Source organism: Rhinatrema bivittatum, chromosome 2 (genome assembly GCF_901001135.1).
Source record: "Rhinatrema bivittatum chromosome 2, aRhiBiv1.1, whole genome shotgun sequence".
Lineage (NCBI taxonomy): Eukaryota > Metazoa > Chordata > Amphibia > Gymnophiona > Rhinatrematidae > Rhinatrema > Rhinatrema bivittatum.
Window position 1 is genome coordinate 456,119,609 of NC_042616.1, and position 18,318 is coordinate 456,137,926.

The 18,318-nt window shown below is 49.3% G+C and overlaps 1 protein-coding gene across 3 annotated transcripts in view; it reads right to left on the reverse strand.

The window, feature by feature from the left end:
* Positions 1–974: 974 nt before the first annotated feature.
* LOC115084946 (40S ribosomal protein SA) overlaps positions 975–18,318 on the reverse strand; it is a 42,101-nt gene continuing 24,757 nt past the window's right edge. For 2 of the 3 annotated variants that reach the window (XM_029590403.1, XM_029590401.1), the window contains 4 exons: positions 11,548–11,676; positions 9,636–9,795; positions 8,256–8,294; positions 975–1,138 (listed from right to left, as the gene is read on the reverse strand). In XM_029590403.1, coding sequence (XP_029446263.1) covers positions 1,041–1,138; positions 8,256–8,294; positions 9,636–9,795; positions 11,548–11,676 — 426 coding nt within the window. In that variant the 3' untranslated portion in view covers positions 975–1,040. The remainder of the gene's footprint in view (positions 1,139–8,255; positions 8,295–9,635; positions 9,796–11,547; positions 11,677–18,318) is intronic. The other variant, XM_029590402.1, reaches the window with a different exon arrangement.

The window sequence follows — 18,318 nt, forward strand, 5'->3', positions numbered from 1 at the left end:
AGGCTCTGGCAAATAAGCTACAGATAGATACTTAAGATCAAAAGCACTAGAGCAATAAAGTTTTCAATGAAGCATTTGACTATAGGGGCAGGCAGATGTACAACAGTGAGAGATGGCAGACAACTAGACTGAACAGAGCCACTCATCCACCTCCCTATGCATTTCCCTTTGCCTGTCAGATTGTGTCTGCAATTTCTTGACCAACCAACTACCCTTTAACTCGACTTCCCAGGCTACAGCACTATACCCACCCCATATGCTCCTATAGTGTGTCCATTGCTAATCCTTACCTTTCTTAGCAACCAGCAAATAAGATCAGTCTTTGCTGGCATGGTACATTTACCTGGATTTCTTTTCAGGTTTGCTTTCCATCTGTTTTTTTCTCTTGGCATTTTCTGTTCCTTCATACCTGCTTTTCGGGCCACTGCATTTGGCACACAGCCTGTGCTGCTCTGGGAGAGGTGACAGCTGCTGTTCATGTTACTACCATCTGTATTTTTTTTTCTAGCTCATTCCTATCCATGTTTATATGTTGGAGAAGGACTACTGTGGTGTGTAAGGAAGAGACCATTCTTTCCTTCTGATAATCACAACTGAACACATCTTAACAGAAACAATTCCTCTCGCCACAGTGATTCAATTTCCCCCACTTGTGGAAGAGATTAAAAAAAAATGATCCTTAAAAGTCAAACAATTATGCAGCAGACAAAAACCACTCCAATACAGTTACTGTAATATGAAAACACAATATGAAATGCAAGTTACACTGCCTGGAACCCTTAGAGTAAAGTCAATTCCTGTGAAAATTAACTAAGATGAGATGAAGGCAGACTTGTGCTGGCATTTAAGTATATACCTTACCTCACAAAGTAAAAATATGTTATCCAAAATGGGAGAACTATTCTGGTCTGCCATGCTTTTTTTTTTCTTTAAACATCAGGAGACAACACCACAAATAGAGACAGACAGGTCAGAACCTGTAATAAACCAGCTTTTATTTCATGGTTTTATCTTATTCACATAGATCATGGTGAGGTGGTTCATGGCCATTCGGTGTTTGTTGCTACCCATTCTGTGGCCTGAGCAGTGGGAGCTGCAGACCAGTCATCAGTGCTGGCTGTCTGGGCACTCCAATCTTCTGTGGCACAGAGAAAGAGGAAAAAAAAAAAAAACACAAAACCAACAACGGAGAGTCAGAAAAGCCTTTTCCCACTGAATGCTTAGATTTCTACCCCCTCCCTCCCCCGCTCCTTTGGGCTTCCATCGCATTCAGAACCAGACTATTAGGCTTTTGTGCCATGAGCCTTCATTCACAACTACCTGAGCCTTTTCCCTCCCCTCCCCACCTACTGCAGTGACAGGAATCAGACCACAGCTCCCTTCCAAACACCACCAGCAGGGGCTGTGACCACCACCTACACAGCATCCCCCAAGTCAGCCCAGGAAGCAGAATTCAGGTCTTCTGCCCTGATCACCTTTCTTTTTTTTTTTTGTATATAATCTGTTTTTATTGTCACAATGGGCAGACATGATACAAAACAAGTCAAGAGTAAGTCAAAATAGCCAAACAGATCTAGTACATCTCAAACTCCGTAAGATGGAAAACAACAATATACATCAGGGATAGTCATCAGACAATCTTGAACAGCGCAGATGGACACCATTGAGACCATTTAACCATTAATATGGTAAATACAAATCCCACCGTCCCTCTCCTCCCTCCCTCCCCCCCCCCCCCCCTGCTGAAGTATATTGCAGATCAAAGGAACACAAATAAAGGTAAAACATATATGCGCAAAATAATATATGGATCTGGGAACAAGAACAACCTAGAAAGAGAAATCCACTATACAGTGGTGCATGTAGAAAGTCCACTACCCTGACTGGACACAAGAGGTATTCCACACTAAGGAGCTTTGTTTATCCAACCAAGCGTGGAAAGGCGCCCAAATGTTTTGGAAAGCTGGCACTCTATTGTGATGTATGGCTGTTAATCGTCCCAGCTGGTAATAAGAAAACACTCTCTGTTGTACCCCAGCTATGGTTGGTGCCTCCCGCTGCTTCCAATGTAATGCAATTTCTGCTCGGGCTGCAATAAAAATTTGCAAAAGCAATTTCTGTGTCGGAATGTTATGTTCTTCCAACGTTAGGCCTAGGAGAGCATGCCAGGGCTGGATATTACAAGGAGCTTGCACTATCTGTACCACCCACTGAAACACCACCTGCCAGAAGGCGCAGATCCGTGGGCATGACCACCAAACATGGTAATACGTGCCCCTCTCTCCACATCCCCGCCAACAGAGATCAGAGATAGATGAATAGAACCTATGTAATGCAATTGGTGTATAGTGCCAACGGAAAATCATTTTATAACAATTTTCTTGTAGCCCCGTCGATATGGAGCATTTACGAGCCATGGTGTAAATGGTATCCCAGTCACTATCTTCCAACTGAATCCCAAAATCAGCTTCCCACAGTGCTCGGTATCTGGGCTCCCCAATCCTAGTATTATTGAACAGTGTATATATTTTGGAAATAATACCTTTGATGGTGGGTGTATGCTGACAGAGTTTCAAATAAGGTATTAGTAGTGCGCACCTTGTGCAAACGAAGCCCTTGATTAATAAAAGAACGGATCCCCGTATAAAGAAAAAAATCAATAGCCCCCTCCGAATGTAAGGCACATAGTTGGTCTCTGTTCATCATGCCCCCTTGATGAAGGACATGACCAATGCGCATAAGGCCTGTACCCATCCAGTGTGTAGTGGCCCTTGACCTCACCTGAAAGGGGAGTGCTGTATTGGTAAATAAGTGTATCATTAGGGAATAACCCTCCCCACCGATCAACAGAGGCTTCCATCTACGCCAGATGCTCAGGATGGTACAGAGAGCGTACGGAAGAGAAATGATAGGGCCCCATGAAGTGCGTGGTTGCCACGGTAGTGCTGAAATTGGGAATTTGCCCAGGAATCCTTGTTCTATGTGTACCCATTGCGGCGTCTCAGCTGTATTATGTAAGGCCACAAGCGCTCGCAATTGTGCCGCATAATAATACCAAGCTAAGTTAGGCATATGTAAACCTCCCCTGTTCTTAGGTTGGTATAAAACATGTCTAGCTACCCTCGGAGGCCTTTTCCTCCAAATAAACCCACAAAGTATTTGCTGCCACTTCTTAAGGCACGTAGCGGGAATATGAATAGGTATGGTAGTGAAGAAGTAGAGGAAACGCGGCAAGACAGTCATCTTCACTATAGCAAGTCTCCCCATCCAAGAATGAGTGTGGTGGCCCCATTGTCGAAGCTGCTCCTGTAATTTAGCGACTAATGGTTTATAGTTTAAATCAAACAGTTTATGGTTGTGGGGTCCAATCTTAACTCCCAAATATTTAAGGGAGGAGGAAGCCCATAAAAATGGAAAGCTTCGCCTAAGGTCCTGTACCTCACTTGGGGGTAAAGTTAGATTGAGCAACTCCGACTTGTCATAGTTGACTCTCATGCCTGACACCGCTGAAAAGCTATGTAGCTCGTCCATCACTCCCTGCAAAGAGGTCCGTGGATCAGTCAAGGTTAACATGATGTCGTCTGCAAATAGGGAAATTTTTGAATGTACTGAGCCCCCAACAATACCCCGTATGTTTGCAGCTGCACGAACTCGAATGGCAAAGGGCTCGAGGAACAGAGCAAATAACAAGGGCGATAACGGGCAGCCCTGTCTGGTGCCTCTCTGTATGTAAAAAGGGGTGCCATACCCGCCATTCGCCTTCACATGCGCCTGTGGATGATCATACAGTTTACGTATCCATAACAAAAAAGAAGTCCCGAAACCCATGGCCTCCAGAGTTTGAAAAAGATACTCCCAATGAACAAGATCGAAAGCTTTTTCAGCATCGAGTGCTAAAAGTACTGCCAGTATACCCTTACGCTGGACCACATCCACTATGTCCACTATCCGACGGACATTGTCCGCGGCCAGCCTGCCTGGTACGAAACCCACTTGGTCGTTATGTATCAACCCAGGGAGCAGTCTGTTAAGTCTGGCTGCAAGGACTCTAGCCAATAATTTCAGGTCGATATTTATGAGGGAGATGGGTCTGTAAGAGCTGCACTTAGTGGGGTCCCTACCGGGTTTTGCTAAAACAGTAATACCTGCTGTATTACTATCATTGGTGAAAGAGACATCCTCTAACAAGGAGTTAAAAGCAGCAGTCAGAGGTTCCACCAACAGGGTCGCAAATTTCCTATAGTATAAACCAGTAAATCCGTCCAGCCCTGGCGCCTTCCCCGGTTTAAGTTTCTTGATAGCGGCCGCCACCTCGCCCTGTTCTATAGGTTTATCCAGCCCAGCTTGTTGGTGCTCAGTGAGCCTCGGAAGCTGTATATCTTCCAAGTATCGGCCAATGCCTTCCCCAGTGATAACAGTGTCTCTAGCATAAAGTTCAGAGTAAAAGGCAGTAAAGGTATTTCGGATGTCCTCTGAAGAAGTGAGAAAATGCCCAGTCGTAGTCTGTAATTTAGGAATCACCGTGCGGGCCTGTGCCGATTTAAGTTGGCGAGCAAGAAACTTTCCCGCCTTGTTCCCCCCTTCGAAGAACTGCTGCTTCAAGAGCATAAGTTGATGACTAATTGCTGTATCCTCCAATGCCCTCAATTGATCCCGAATCCTTACTATCTGTCTATATGTCTTATTGGATTTAGTGCGGCTATGGGATTGCGTTAGTGTGTGTAACTCCTGAGTCCACTGTCTACGCAGTCCTTCCCTCTGTTTATTGCAATAGGCCGCCCTTGCTATACATGTCCCCCTGACCAATACCTTAGAGCACTCCCAAACCGTTAGCGGAGACATGCCCACCGTTTGGTTAGTGACAAAGTAGTCTCTCAATAATCGTTCCACTTGGCCGCAAAAAGCTACATCATTAAGCAGAGAGTCATTAAGGCGCCAAGACCGGAACCCCTTATCCGTCCCTGCAAAGGTACACGTAAGCCATATGGAGCATGGTCGGACCAGGTAATAACATCTATGTCAGTTTTGGCAACCAATACTTGTAAAGGTTTAGAAAGAAAAAAGTGATCTATTCTAGTATAAGTGCCGTGTACGCATGAGAAGAAAGTATAGGAGCGAGAGGTTGGAAAGCGCTCCCTCCAGATATCCACCAACTCCCAATCTTTCAGAAATTGAATCCACCTTCCACGTGTTGATTGGTCGAACAATTTCCCGGAGCTGGAGTCCCTAGATGGGTTCTGTACAAAATTAAAGTCACCTCCCAGAATGAGATCACCCTCTAAGTGTTGATGGAGGAGAGTATGAAGCACATCTATGAAGGAGGCTTTCTGTACATTCGGGAAGTATACATTAAGTAGTGTATACACTTGCTTTCCCACTCGCAACTTAAGTAAAATATATCGGCCCTGGGGATCATAAACGTGAGCTAGATGTTCATGTACAAAAGTGTGTGCTAACAGCACCCCTACTCCTGTATATTTTGAGGATTTTGTACTAGCTGCCCAGTGCGCAGCAGCATAATTAGGGAAGCTTAAGAGACGCTGGTGGTGCCGCCGTACATGCGTCTCTTGGACAAACACTATATCCGCCTGCTGTCTCTGCAATTCACGACGCAGGAGAGACCGCTTCCCTGGTGTATTGAGCCCCTTAACATTTAAGGATAATAGTTTAGTCGCCATCTATATTGTAATAGACGACCTGATCTCCCCCGATAGAGACTACACCCTCCTCCCTCTTGTGCCAGTATACTGTAATCAGTGGATCGCGCTAAGATGCAAATAGCTAAAGCAGGCGAACCCTTTGTTGCATACCCAGATCCAAACAGAAAAACAAAAACTTCAGCATTCCCCCCAGTCAGTCCAACGGCATCCCTACAGTCCACCATGGGATACCTCTCCTCCAGAGATCAGTGTTCTCGTACGGTGTGCGCCAGTCCCAACATCACACCGCCCCACCCTAAAAACATAGACAATGAACAATAATGTAAAAACCCCCTCCAAGTAACTAGAGTAAAGGGCACCCTTAACACACAGGTGCCCTAACCGGAACTGCATGAGAATTAAATAGCAACATCGCCAGTAGCCAGAACTGGCAATGGTAGCTTGAAGCCTGGCTACCACATCAAACCTGTAGCTCAGAAGAACCACAATATCCATGAGAATTAATAGCAACATCACCAGTAGCCAGAACTGGCAATGGTAGCTTGAAGCCTGGCTACCACATCAAACCTGTAGCTCAGAAGAACCACAATATCCCTGAGAGGCCGGTCCCCTCAGCCTTGTTCCTGCTCTGCTGGCCGCCTATGATCAGGTTGTCGTCGGAGTCTCTTTCCACCCTTTTCCGCCCTTTGCCAGCGCGGAGCGTTATCCATCTTCTGCTGCTGATGTTGGGCACTGTCCTGCTGGAAATTGACCGGAATTTGAGCCTTAGTGAATGCCACGACAGCTTCAGCCAGCGTAGTAATCTTCTGACTCCCTGGTTTTGAAAATAAAGTCCAAAAGGAAATGTCCATCTATACTTAATATTCCGCTCCCTTAATTGAGCCGTAACTTCACGCAGCTCATACCTTTTTTTCAATGTAACCGGAGACAGATCCTGGTAGATGGATATGGCATGATTATTCCAATGAATATCCTTCATCTTTCTGGCCATGATATAGATCCGCTCCTTGACAGGAAAATTGGAAAAGCACAGCACAATGTCTCATGGTCGCTGATCGGTTCTTGGGCCCAGAGCCCGATGCGCCCTCTCAAACTGAACCGCCGTTGGCTCTGAAGTGCGTGTCTGATCCTCCTCTGATCCTTGACACAGTATGTGTTGACAAATCTGTAGGGCTACCACCTCCACCTCCGCATACTCTGGCGTGTCCGGCACTCCCCGTATGCGGAGGTTATTGCGCCGGTTTCTGTTCTCTAAGTCTTCGACCTTACTCTGAAGGTCCAGTATGGCAGAGGAGGTAGAAGCCTGCTGATTAACAAGTGTGTTGATGGAGTCACCATGGGCATCAATCCGGGTTTCATTCTCATCCACCCGTCGCCCTAATGTCGCAAGGTCTTCCTTCAAGTCGGCCACGGACGCCATGATGTCTGCACGGTGTTGTTTTAAGTCGGCACGGATCTCCATAAACCAAGTCCTGGCCTCAGCCCGGGTCAACAGCGCTGGGTCGGGGGTAGAATCGCCGAGGTTCTGTGCCTCAATCCGCTCCGGTTCAGGAGAAACCTCTCCCTCCTCCACGGCAAGCTCTGCGCCGCCATCTTGGCTCGACAGGGCCACCGCCCTGTCGAACGAGAATTGCCTCAGATCCGTGGTTTTCCTCTTTGCAGCAGGGGAGGTGTTCCGCACACGGTAAAGATTAATTCCGGCACTCTTCGCACAATTTTGCAGCGTTTAACGGGGTTTTTCAGCGAGCGGGTGGACGGAGCGAAGGCACTATGCGACTGCACGCATCCGCCGGAAACAGCGCCCCCCTGCCCTGATCACCTTTCTAAATGCATCCCCCACGGTTGCCAAATAAAATGTCATTACACCCATTAAACTTCCCCCCTCCCCCCCCCCCCACGACCACAAGAGTAAAACCTGTAGACTAGAAATAAAATCAAACTATTTTAGGACATACTATGTGTGTGTATATTTTATACACGCAACCCACTCAGTGTAGTAAAACATATGTCCCTTGTACTAGTTTTAGAAGTTGTAGGATGTACAACTTAATCCCTTATTACCTCAAAGTCTTTCCCCCCCCCCCCAAGTGTTTTGCATAGTGTCTGGACTAAAAATAGGCTTTGCTTCTCTTTCCCAATTTAAGCTCTGTGCTGAGGCTGCTTTACAGTATGTGTTTGGAATAAGCAGTGCTGCAAAGTACATATTTACCAATACCCAAGTAATGGAAATGAATCCCTTTCTAAACACCTGTAACTACAGTCAACAGTACATGAATGGCAAGAGTTTGAATACAGCAGTAGCTCTGAAGTGCAAGGGCCTATGGAAAAAGTCTTTATTGAATGAGACGCCCAAGACTCTAAAGATTATCTCAGAACATTAACGAGCCAAAAGGTCTTCTCATAAGAGGGCACTGTCCCAGATACTCCACCCACCTCTTGCATTTTTCCCCAAATGACTCCAGCACCCCCTCACACAGTTATAACCCTCTCAAGTTATCCCCGTCTTAGGCTCCTTCATGGAGGAGAAGAACCTTGTAAATGCTAGGTGGCCTGAAAATACGACAAACTTAAGTTTACTTAAACACACACACTTACCTTGAGGTGGCTTCTGTGCCAACAAATGATCTGCTCTTTCTGGAAAAGAAATTAAGAACAAGGGATATTTTTGTTCTACAGAGGATGGTTTCTACTATCAGATTCAGATGATACAGCAACAAGGCAGTACATTTAAGCATCAGACTGAAAGCGGGAATATTAGCTCAGGTGCTGCCTACTGCAACCCTTTGATGCTATTTCAAAGACCTCAGACCTTCCAGAAGCTCTGCCGTTGTCCAGCCTGATGTACAAACATGCCTGACATAATACAAGTACATGCTGGGTCAGACCAATGGTCCATCAAGACCAGTATCTCGTGTCTTACAGTGGCCAATCTGGGTCACTTTCAGGCACTTAAGAGTCTAATGGGGAGATCTATCCCCTGTTACTCACCCCCAAGAGTATAAGTGGGCGATTCCCAAACCCTACCTAGCTAATTGTTAATGGATCTGTCTTCCAGAAACTTGTCCAAAACTTTTTTAAACCACAACTTGACCACATCCTCTAGCAACCATGTGTTGGCTGAAAATACTTTCAAATTCATTTTAAATCTGCATCCAGTTTCATGGCATGCTGCCTTGTCCTAATAAAATTTGAGAAAGGTAAATAACTGTTTCCTATTAATGTAAGAACAGCCTACGGCTTTCTTCACAAGGAAACCACTCCCTAATGCAGGCGCATTCACAGAATACAACGCTCTGCTCCCCTCAGCAAACAGGAAGACTATACCAAGTATTCAGCCATGGCAGAATACTTACAGATACATCTGCCTATGCCTTGTGCAGATGAAAGGCTGGTATGCAATGTAAAAAAAACCAAAACAAAGCAAACCCCTCCCCCCAAATAGGTGCTTTCACCAGCAATGATTTAGTATATGAATGAGTGAGAACCATGAGTCAGATTTTGCCTCCAACTTCTAGATCTTAAAATAAAAGTGCAATTTTCATAAGCTGGCTTGATTTTAGCTTTAGAAATTGCTTTTAATTACTCGAAAATGAGCAGTTCTGGTGGTCTTTAAGCACAATTAACTAAAATTGGACTTCAGTCTAAGTAGCAGGCATCATGGAATGAGCTGGAGATTAACTCAGCATGAGGACTGAGCCAGTGAAAGTGGTAATCTTGGAAGTGCTGGAAAGCACAAGGAGGAAGCCAGTCTGACTCAGAGTACCAATCAGTTCATGTCTGGAGAAAACTGGTAAAGTCTCTTACAGCAGACTTATTGGATCTCATCAACAGCATACTAATGGGGTGCCAGAAGCTCCTCATGAAACCCCTGGGCTTTCAAGGTTGTCAAATCCATAGAATATGCACGAGGCCACTCCTGCTAAGCTAAGAGCTTCTCACTGAGCTCCATTACTACAAACAGTCCACACTGCTCACCAGCTGGGAACTGTTGGATAGGCACAGAGGGGACTGGCACCCCTTCAGACCAGTCTGCAACCTCTGGCTGCGGGAAGTCCGGGACTGGAGCGGTCCATTCGCCCTGGAACTCCTCCTTGGTGACGGCCTTCTCGGCAGCAGCTTGCTCCTCCTTTTCAATCTGGCAGGGACAGGAAGGGGGAAGACGTCAGTGCGATGTACTGGCAAGACACTAAAGCATTTAAACAATTTCTGCTATTATGTTTCCCATATTTAAACATAAAACCTCGTACTAGAGTGCCATGTTATCCTAGATCAAAACCCTGACACTGATGTCTAGGGGCTCTCACTGTTCCATATATTCAGTTTAATGGGCAAGGCCAACTTTTATCCCTGCGGTTACCACATAGTAACAGCTAAGGAAACCTAACCCGTGCACCCACGTCTACTGTTATAAGCAAGAAAACACAGGACACAGGCAGGGCAGGATGCAGCAAAAGCAAACCTGTAAACTAAGAAACCAAGCAGACACTAAGCATCCTGCAGATGTCTGCAGCTCTGCTATAAACAAGTCAAGTTTGAGTAGCAGAGGTCCCAATCAACCCACATTTCACCCGGCACAGGGAGATTTATACTGGAAAAGTCAAATCAACCAATCTGATTGGCTAACCTGGCTTCTCCCAGGGCCCTCCGCCCCTCATGATACCTTAAACCAGGAACCAGACAAAATCTTTTACATTAAAAAGTCAACTTCAAGCAAGTATTCAATTAGGTTGTTTTCTTTGGGAGGGGGAGACAGATCATTACACAGATCTCTGCACTATGCATAGGACACCCGAGAGGGGTTTGGCACATGGAAGTAGTGACACTCTATTCCCTGCCAACCACAGGGAAGCACTGAGGGGTCATCTCATAGGAGACGTCCTTGCAGAATTCAGAGATGGCCCCTGGTACCACCCAAGTTGTTGACTGATGTTGTGTGGTGGGGCAGGGGTGTCTATAAAATGAGGGAAAATAAGCTTGGGGAAATGTAAGGAATTTGTTTCTCTTTGCTTAAAAGCAGAAGTCTCCCAAACATATCCCAAAACACTGATAGGACATCTTTCCCGATTTACATAAAATCCCTCTCCATGTGGCAGTGTTGCATTGGAGAACTGCTCGGCAGTGTCAGTGACCACAGCCAGTCAGATTTTCAGGATATACACAATGAATAAAAACCTCATGCATATTCACTGCAGATAACCTAAAAAGCATGACTGGGTGTGGGGTCACCAGGTCAGGTCACCAGGACAGGATTGGAAACCACTGCCTTAAGCAAATCAAAGACTCTAGGACAAGCTGCAGAGCTTTATTCAGCTGCTGTTAAGAGTCCAGGCTTAAAGTTCACATAAACCCTGAAAGAACAGAGTCACTAGCAAATCTCCCATGTGGCCCCCAGAAAGGCAGGAGCCAGCAGCACTGGCCTGCTTGAGAGAGGCTGGCCCCAGTAGTGGCCTGTGCAGGCTGAGAAGATGAAGCTGGTAGTGGTACAGCAGCATTTTTTTTTTAAATTTGATATTTATCTCACGCCATTTCATTGGTAGCTCAAAGTGAATCACATTCAGGCACTGTGGCTATTTCCCTATCCTTGGAGGGCTCACAATATAAGTCTCTACCTGGAAGATGAAGTGACTTGCCTGAGGTCACAAGGAGTATCGGTGGGATTTGAACCCTGGCTTCCCTGGTTCTCAGCCTGCTGCTGTAATCATTAGGCTACTCCAGTATGTAAAGAAGCTGCTGTGGTGGGTATCTATGGGTGAGTGAAGGGAGGATCAAGGCTTATTTCAGACGAGGGCTTTTGAGGGAAGAAAGATAAGATCAGAGATCCAGGCTTCAGGGAAAGGAAGTCAGCAGACGTGTATGCATAGGACTGCACACAGCAGCCCTCACTCACCTCTTCAGGATCCCTGTAGAAGTAGAGATCAGGCATGACTTCCCACGGATGCTCTCGCGAGATAGTGCCACGCATCCGCAGAACTTCACGTGCCAACATCCACCACATTAAACCCACAGAATGTGCACCCTGCAACAGCACAACAGGATCAGACAATAAAAAAAGTGTCTTATTAAAATCAAAGAGCAGCACAAAACGCCTTCTTAGCAAAGTCCTGGCTGAAATGACACCTAATGGGAACCTGTGTCACCGACTACTTCCCTCAAACTTTTTTTTTTTGCAAAATAATTTTTATTCAAACTCTATTCTGTTACTGGAAAACTAATGATCTAGAGCTTTACAGTGGTCACCATCCACATACTCCTGTAAAGGGAGGTTTGCTAGGGACAGACCACAACTGGATCCCAGCTTTATAAATCTACAATTCTGGATCGTGGGCTCCATTCCTTATTTGGACTGCTGCTCTATCTGGTTGTACTTTAGAGGCACCATTCACAAGGCTAGCAGAGGGAGAATAGTGCCAGGTAACATGTGAAAGCTGCAAATGGCTCAGGAACTGTGCACCACTCCCAGCCATAGGGCGCCATGCACTACTTATCTTATCTTAAGGAGGCACGTGGTAGAAATCAGGGAAAGTGCTGGAAGCACCACCTGATGAACTCCTGATAAGTACAAGGTGGTATAAACTGCAATTTATATATGTCGGAGCTAATACTGTACCTCTGACCAGTTTCAGGCTTTCAACTGGGCCTCCAGTGAATAAAATCAGGTTGGCCTCAAACTCTTCTTGAACTATTTATACCTGTGCTGGACACCTAGAAGCTAGGGTGCATGCCAAGTTTCAAATCCATGATGAGCAACAGGGATTAAGCTGACAGCGCGCAATGTTCTCTCTTCGCTCACACCCCCTTCCCTCTACGGATGGCTTGCTCTCCTCACATGTCCCTAGGTTTATAACCTTGGGTAATCTTTGATGCCACTTTCTTCTCTATACACATCCAAAACACTACTAAAGTGTGTTTCTTTAGAGCACTGCTAAAATCCGTCCCTCCCTTTCTGAGCATACTACCAGAATACTCATCCACTCCTGCTTAGACCTCTAAAATTGCTCTTCACAGGCCTCCCGCTGCACCAGCTTTCTTTACTGCAATCTAATCAGAATTTGGCTGCATGACTTCTTTCAGAGGCGCTGATCATTAACCCTTCTCCTAAAATCACTACACTAGATCCCTGTCCGCTTCTGCATACAGTTTAAGCTTCCCTTACTTGCCTATAAATGCATTCACTCTGCAGTTCATTACCTATCTTCTCTCTTCCTTCTCAATTCCTTGTTAACTCTATTCACTGAGCAAGTCGCTCGTCTATACACTTTCTCCACCGCCAACTGACTCCACACTTGTCACCTTGCTATGCCATATACATGTGATTCAGTGCATCCTCTGGCTGTATTCAAATCCAGTTTAAAAACTCGCCTTTCTGAGACCAAATTTTAAATCCTTTAACTTCTCTACAATAAAAACGCACTTTCCACAGACTCGTCTTGATTAAACTGAAAGTTCCATGGAGCGGGGACTGTCTTATATTGTATCTGTACAGTGCTGGGTATTAAGAACATAAGAAATTGCCATGCTGGGTCAGACCAAGGGTCCATCAAGCCCAGCATCCTGTTTCTAACAGAGGCCAAACCAGGCCACAAGAACCTGGCAATTACCCAAACACTAAGAAGATCCCATGCTACTGATGCAATTAATAGCAATGGCTATTCCCTAAGTAAACTTGATTAAAGGAAAATTAGTTCTTACCTGATAATTTTCGTTCCTGTAGTACACGGATCAGTCCAGACACCTGGGTTGTGACTCCGCACCAGCAGGTGGAGACAGAGTAAAACTTGTCGGGCTCCCTACATATAGTAGGTGCCACCCACAGCCCCTCAGTCGCACGTAATGTCAAAGCCAGATAAAGCCAAAAAACTAGCTAACTAGAAAAAAAACCCCCAAACATGAGGCCAATTCACAACAGCCCCTGAGCTGGAGCCGAAAACCTTCAGAACCATGAACACAACGTGCAAACTGCAAACTACAATGGCCAAATAAGCAAACGAGCAGACTCTCTCTCTTTCTTCTGATCTAAACTACAAGACACAGACGGGCGGGAGTCTGGACTGATCCGTGTACTACAGGAACGAAAATTATCAGGTAAGAACTAATTTTCCTTTCCCTGTACGTACCGGATCAGTCCAGACACCTGGGATGTACCAGAGCTAATTTACCCAGGGTGGGAAGTAGAGAGTCCCGCTCGGAGAACACTCGCCCCAAAACCCTGAGCCGCAGTCGCCTGGACATCAAGCCTGTAATGTCTCGTGAAAGTGTGCAACGATTTCCACGTTGCCGCCCTGCAGATCTCTTGTGTGGACACACTAGAAACTTCGGCCCAAGACGTGGCCTGCGCCCGCGTCGAATGTGCACGAAGCTCCCTGGGTGCCAACTTGCCCTGCAGAAGATACGCCGAACTAATCGCCTCCTTGAGCCAACGCGCAATCGTGGCCCGTGAAGCCGCCGATCCTCTACGAGCCCCCGACCAGAGAACAAACAAGTGATCGGAAACCCGGAAAGGATTTGTAACTTCCAGATAACGAAGTAGAATCCTACGGACATCAAGTTTCCGCAGTTCCCTCGATCCCCTGGCCTGAGGATCCATGGCCGAAAACCCGGGAAGATCAACTGACTGATTTAAGTGAAAGGACGACACCACCTTGGGTAAAAAGGAGGGGACAGTCCGCAGAGAGACACCAGTCTCTGTAAAACGCAAAAACGGTTCTCTACAAGAAAGAGCTTGTAACTCCGAGACCCGACGCGCGGACGTAATAGCGACCAAAAACACTGTTTTCAATGTTAAATCCTTCAACGTCGCCCGCTTGACCGGTTCAAAAGGCGGCCCACAAAGAGCCGAAAGCACGCAGTTTAAGTTCCAGGAGGGGCACGGATTCCGGACCGGCGGACGGAGATGCTTCGCCCCCCGCAGAAACCGTGTCACATCCGGATGGCCCGCCAAGGACACTCCCCGGACCTTACCTCGAAGGCAGCCAAGGGCTGCCACTTGAACTTTCAGGGTACTCCAGGACAGTCCCTTCGAGAGGCCCTCTTGAAGGAAAGAGAGAATCTCCGGCACTTCCGGCCGAATGGGGTTCACCTCGCGAGCACTACACCAGTCCTCAAAGACCGTCCAGACCCTCATATAGGTCATAGACGTGGACTGTTTTCTAGCCCTCAACAACGTGGTGATCACTGCCTCGGAGTACCCTTTGGACCTTAGACGCGCCCTCTCAAACGCCAAACCGCGAGACAAAAGTGATCCGCGTCCTCCAAACAAACGGGTCCCTGCCGCAGAATGGTCGCGTCGCCCCGCAAACGGAGCGGAGATTCCACCGCTAACCGCAGGAGATCCGCGAACCACGGACGCCGTGGCCACTCCGGCGCCACCAAGATCACCTCCGCCGGATGTAGCTCGATCCGTCGGAGCACCTTGCCTATCAGAGGCCACGGGGGAAACACGTAGAGCAGCACGTCCGTGGGCCAAGGAAGCACGAGTGCATCGACCCCTTCCGCGCCCCGCTCCCTCCGACGGCTGAAGAACCTCGGAGCCTTTGCGTTTTGCGCGGTGGCCATCAGATCCAGACGTGGTTGACCCCACCTGGCGCAGATGAGTCGGTACGCTACCTCCGGGAGCTCCCACTCCCCTGGATCCAGCCGGTGCCGGCTGAGGAAGTCCGCTTGGACGTTGTCGACGCCGGCGATGTGTGAAGCCGCAATGCTGCTGAGGTGCCGTTCCGCCCAGCACATCAACTGAGCCGCTTCCTCCGCCACTTGCTGACTCCGTGTCCCGCCTTGACGGTTGATATAGGCTACCGTGGTGGCGTTGTCCGACAGGACTCGAACCGCCTGACCCCGTATCCACGGCAGAAAAGCTTGCAACGCCAGCGCCACCGCCTTGGTCTCCAACCGATTGATGGACCACTGCGACTGCTGGGCTGACCACAGGCCCTGCACCGAGCGCCCCCCACAGACCGCTCCCCAACCCGAGAGACTGGCATCCGTCGTGACCACCGTCCAATTGGGCAGGATCAGAGAAACGCCGCACGTCAGATGGTTGGGACAGAGCCACCACTGCAGGCTGGCCCTGGCGCGGTCCGTGAGAGGCAGCGGGCGCAGGAACTCCTCCGAGACCGGCCTCCAGCGGGAAAGTAACGCTGATTGTAACGGTCGCAGATGAGCAAAAGCCCAAGGCACCAAGGCGAGTTTCGACGCCATGGAACCCAAGACCATCAGGTAATCGCGGACCAAAGGGCATTGTAGCGCTAGCAAACGCCGCACCTGTCCCTGGAGCTTGAGGATCCTGTCCCGAGTCAGGGATACCGTGGCCTCCCTGGTGTCGAACAAGGCCCCCAGATATTCTAACCTCTGGGTGGGCTGAAGGTGACTCTTGGCTAGATTGACCACCCAGCCAAGCGACCGCAGGAGCCGCAGGACCCTGGTCACCGCTTGCCGACACTCCATCTCGGATTTGGCCCGAATGAGCCAATCGTCCAGGTAAGGGTGCACGAAGAGCCCTTCCCGCCGGAGCTGAGCAGCCACCACCACCATAACCTTGGTGAAGGTGCGTGGAGCCGTGGCGAGACCGAAGGGAAGAGCCCTGAACTGGAAATGCTTGCCCAGGATGCAAAATCGCAAGTATTGATGATAGGCTGGCTGGATCCCTATGTGGAGATACGCCTCCGTCAGATCCAGGGACGCTAGGAACTCGCCTGGGCGAACCGCAGCCACTACCGAGCGAATTGTTTCCATCTTGAACCGTGGAACACGAAGGCACCGGTTTACTCCCTTTAGATCGAGGATCGGACGAAACGCTCCGTCCTTTTTTGGAACCACGAAATAAATGGAGTACCTTCCCATGCCCCGTTGCGCCGGCGGCACAGTAGTGATGGCGCCCAGAGCCTCCAGGCGCTGGAGGGTTGCCCGTACGGCGGCCCTTTTGGCTACGGCCTTGCAGGGGGATACGAGAAACTTGTCCCAGGGGAGACGTGCAAATTCTAACGCGTAACCGTGTCTTATCACGTCTAGCACCCACTGGTCCGAAGTGATTTTGGTCCATTCCTCGTAAAAACTCTCGAGGCGCGCTCCCACCCGTGGAACGTCCTCCTGAGCCTTCGCCGAGAAATGAACCAATTGCGTATCATTGGGCCGACTTGGCCCCGGATCCCGCCGAGGATCCACCTGATCTGTTGAATCTCTTCCCCCGAAAGGGCTGGGGCCAGGTCAAAGCTCTGGTAGCGCCTCCTCTAAAGGATTGACCTGCCCCAGCTGACCTCTGCGGCCTCTGGCGACGGTTGTTTCGAAAACGGTTCCGTGCAGAAAAATTTGGTCTAGGACGTGGCCTGTCCTCCGGTAGCTTAAAAGCCTTGTTCTCACTCAGGAACTGCATGATATCATCCAGCTGCTTTCCAAACAGCAACTTCCCCTTAAAAGGCAAGGCGCCGAGATGAGCCTTAGACGTACCGTCCGCAGCCCAGTTTCGGAGCCAGAGAAGACGACGCGCTGAAACCGCAGACACCGTGGCCCGGGCCGAGGTGCGCAGCAGATCATGCATGGCATCAGCGCTGTAAGCGATTACTGCCTCCAGAAGGTCCGCCTGAGCAGCCTCCCCTTCTGAGAGACCCGCATTCGCTTGTAAGGTCTGGGCCCAGCGGAGCCCAGCCCGCAACGCAAAATTGCTGCAAATAGCAGCCCTCGCTCCCAGGGCTGACACCTCGAAAACTTTCTTGAGCTGCACCTCCAGCTTCCGATCCTGGACATCCCGCAGCGCCGTAGCGCCGGTGACGGGAATGGTCGACCTTTTGGTGACCGCCGACACAGCGGCATCCACGCGAGGGAGCCGCAGGAGCTCCAAGGCATCCTCCGGCAGAGGATATAGCTTATCCATAGCCTTACTTACCTTGAGGCCCAACTCCGGGGTGTCCCATTCTCGGAAGAGAATGTCGGACGCAGAAAAATGGAAAGGGAACGCTACCGTAGGACCCGCGAGTCCCAGGAGTACCGGATCCATCTTAGGCCCTTGACGGGTTTCCACCGGCGGGGCCTCCACTCCAATCTCGTCGAGGATCGCTGGAATGAGAGGGGAAAGCTCCTCCCTCTTAAACAGGCGGACGACCTTGGGGTCGTCACCATCCCCCGTCTGCGCGCCCTTGCCTGCGCCTGGCTGCGCTGGACCCTGCTCATCGGGCCCCTCAGGCCCTTCCGGCGCCCCCGAGATCGACCGTTCCTCCTCCGAGGAAGTGGATTCCGAATCCGCGTCCTGGGGCGCGCCACGCGCCAGCCGCTTGTCCTTCGGGGGCACAGCCGTGTCTCTAGGGCGGGCAGACCTCTTCCGGGAGCGGGACCGCCCATCCGCCTCTCCTGGCACTTTCCCGTGCCTGCGCCGCTCCCTCTGATACATTGCCAATTTTTTTAATAAAAAATTAAAATCCTCCGAAAAGGACTCTTCAGAGTCCGAGCGCCCCTCCCCCGAACCCCAGTCAGCCGCCTCGGAGGCACCTCGAGGCGCCCCCGACGCGGCCCGAGGCTGGGGGGAGAGTGGAGGGGGCTGGGAGCCATGTTCCATGGCTCTCCTGGTCGCCTCGTGGACGGTCGACAAAATGGCCGCCGCTCCCGCGCTAAGCGGGAACGGATCCGGCCCCCCCTCCTGCACTGCACAAACGCGCGGCGGCGAACGAGACGC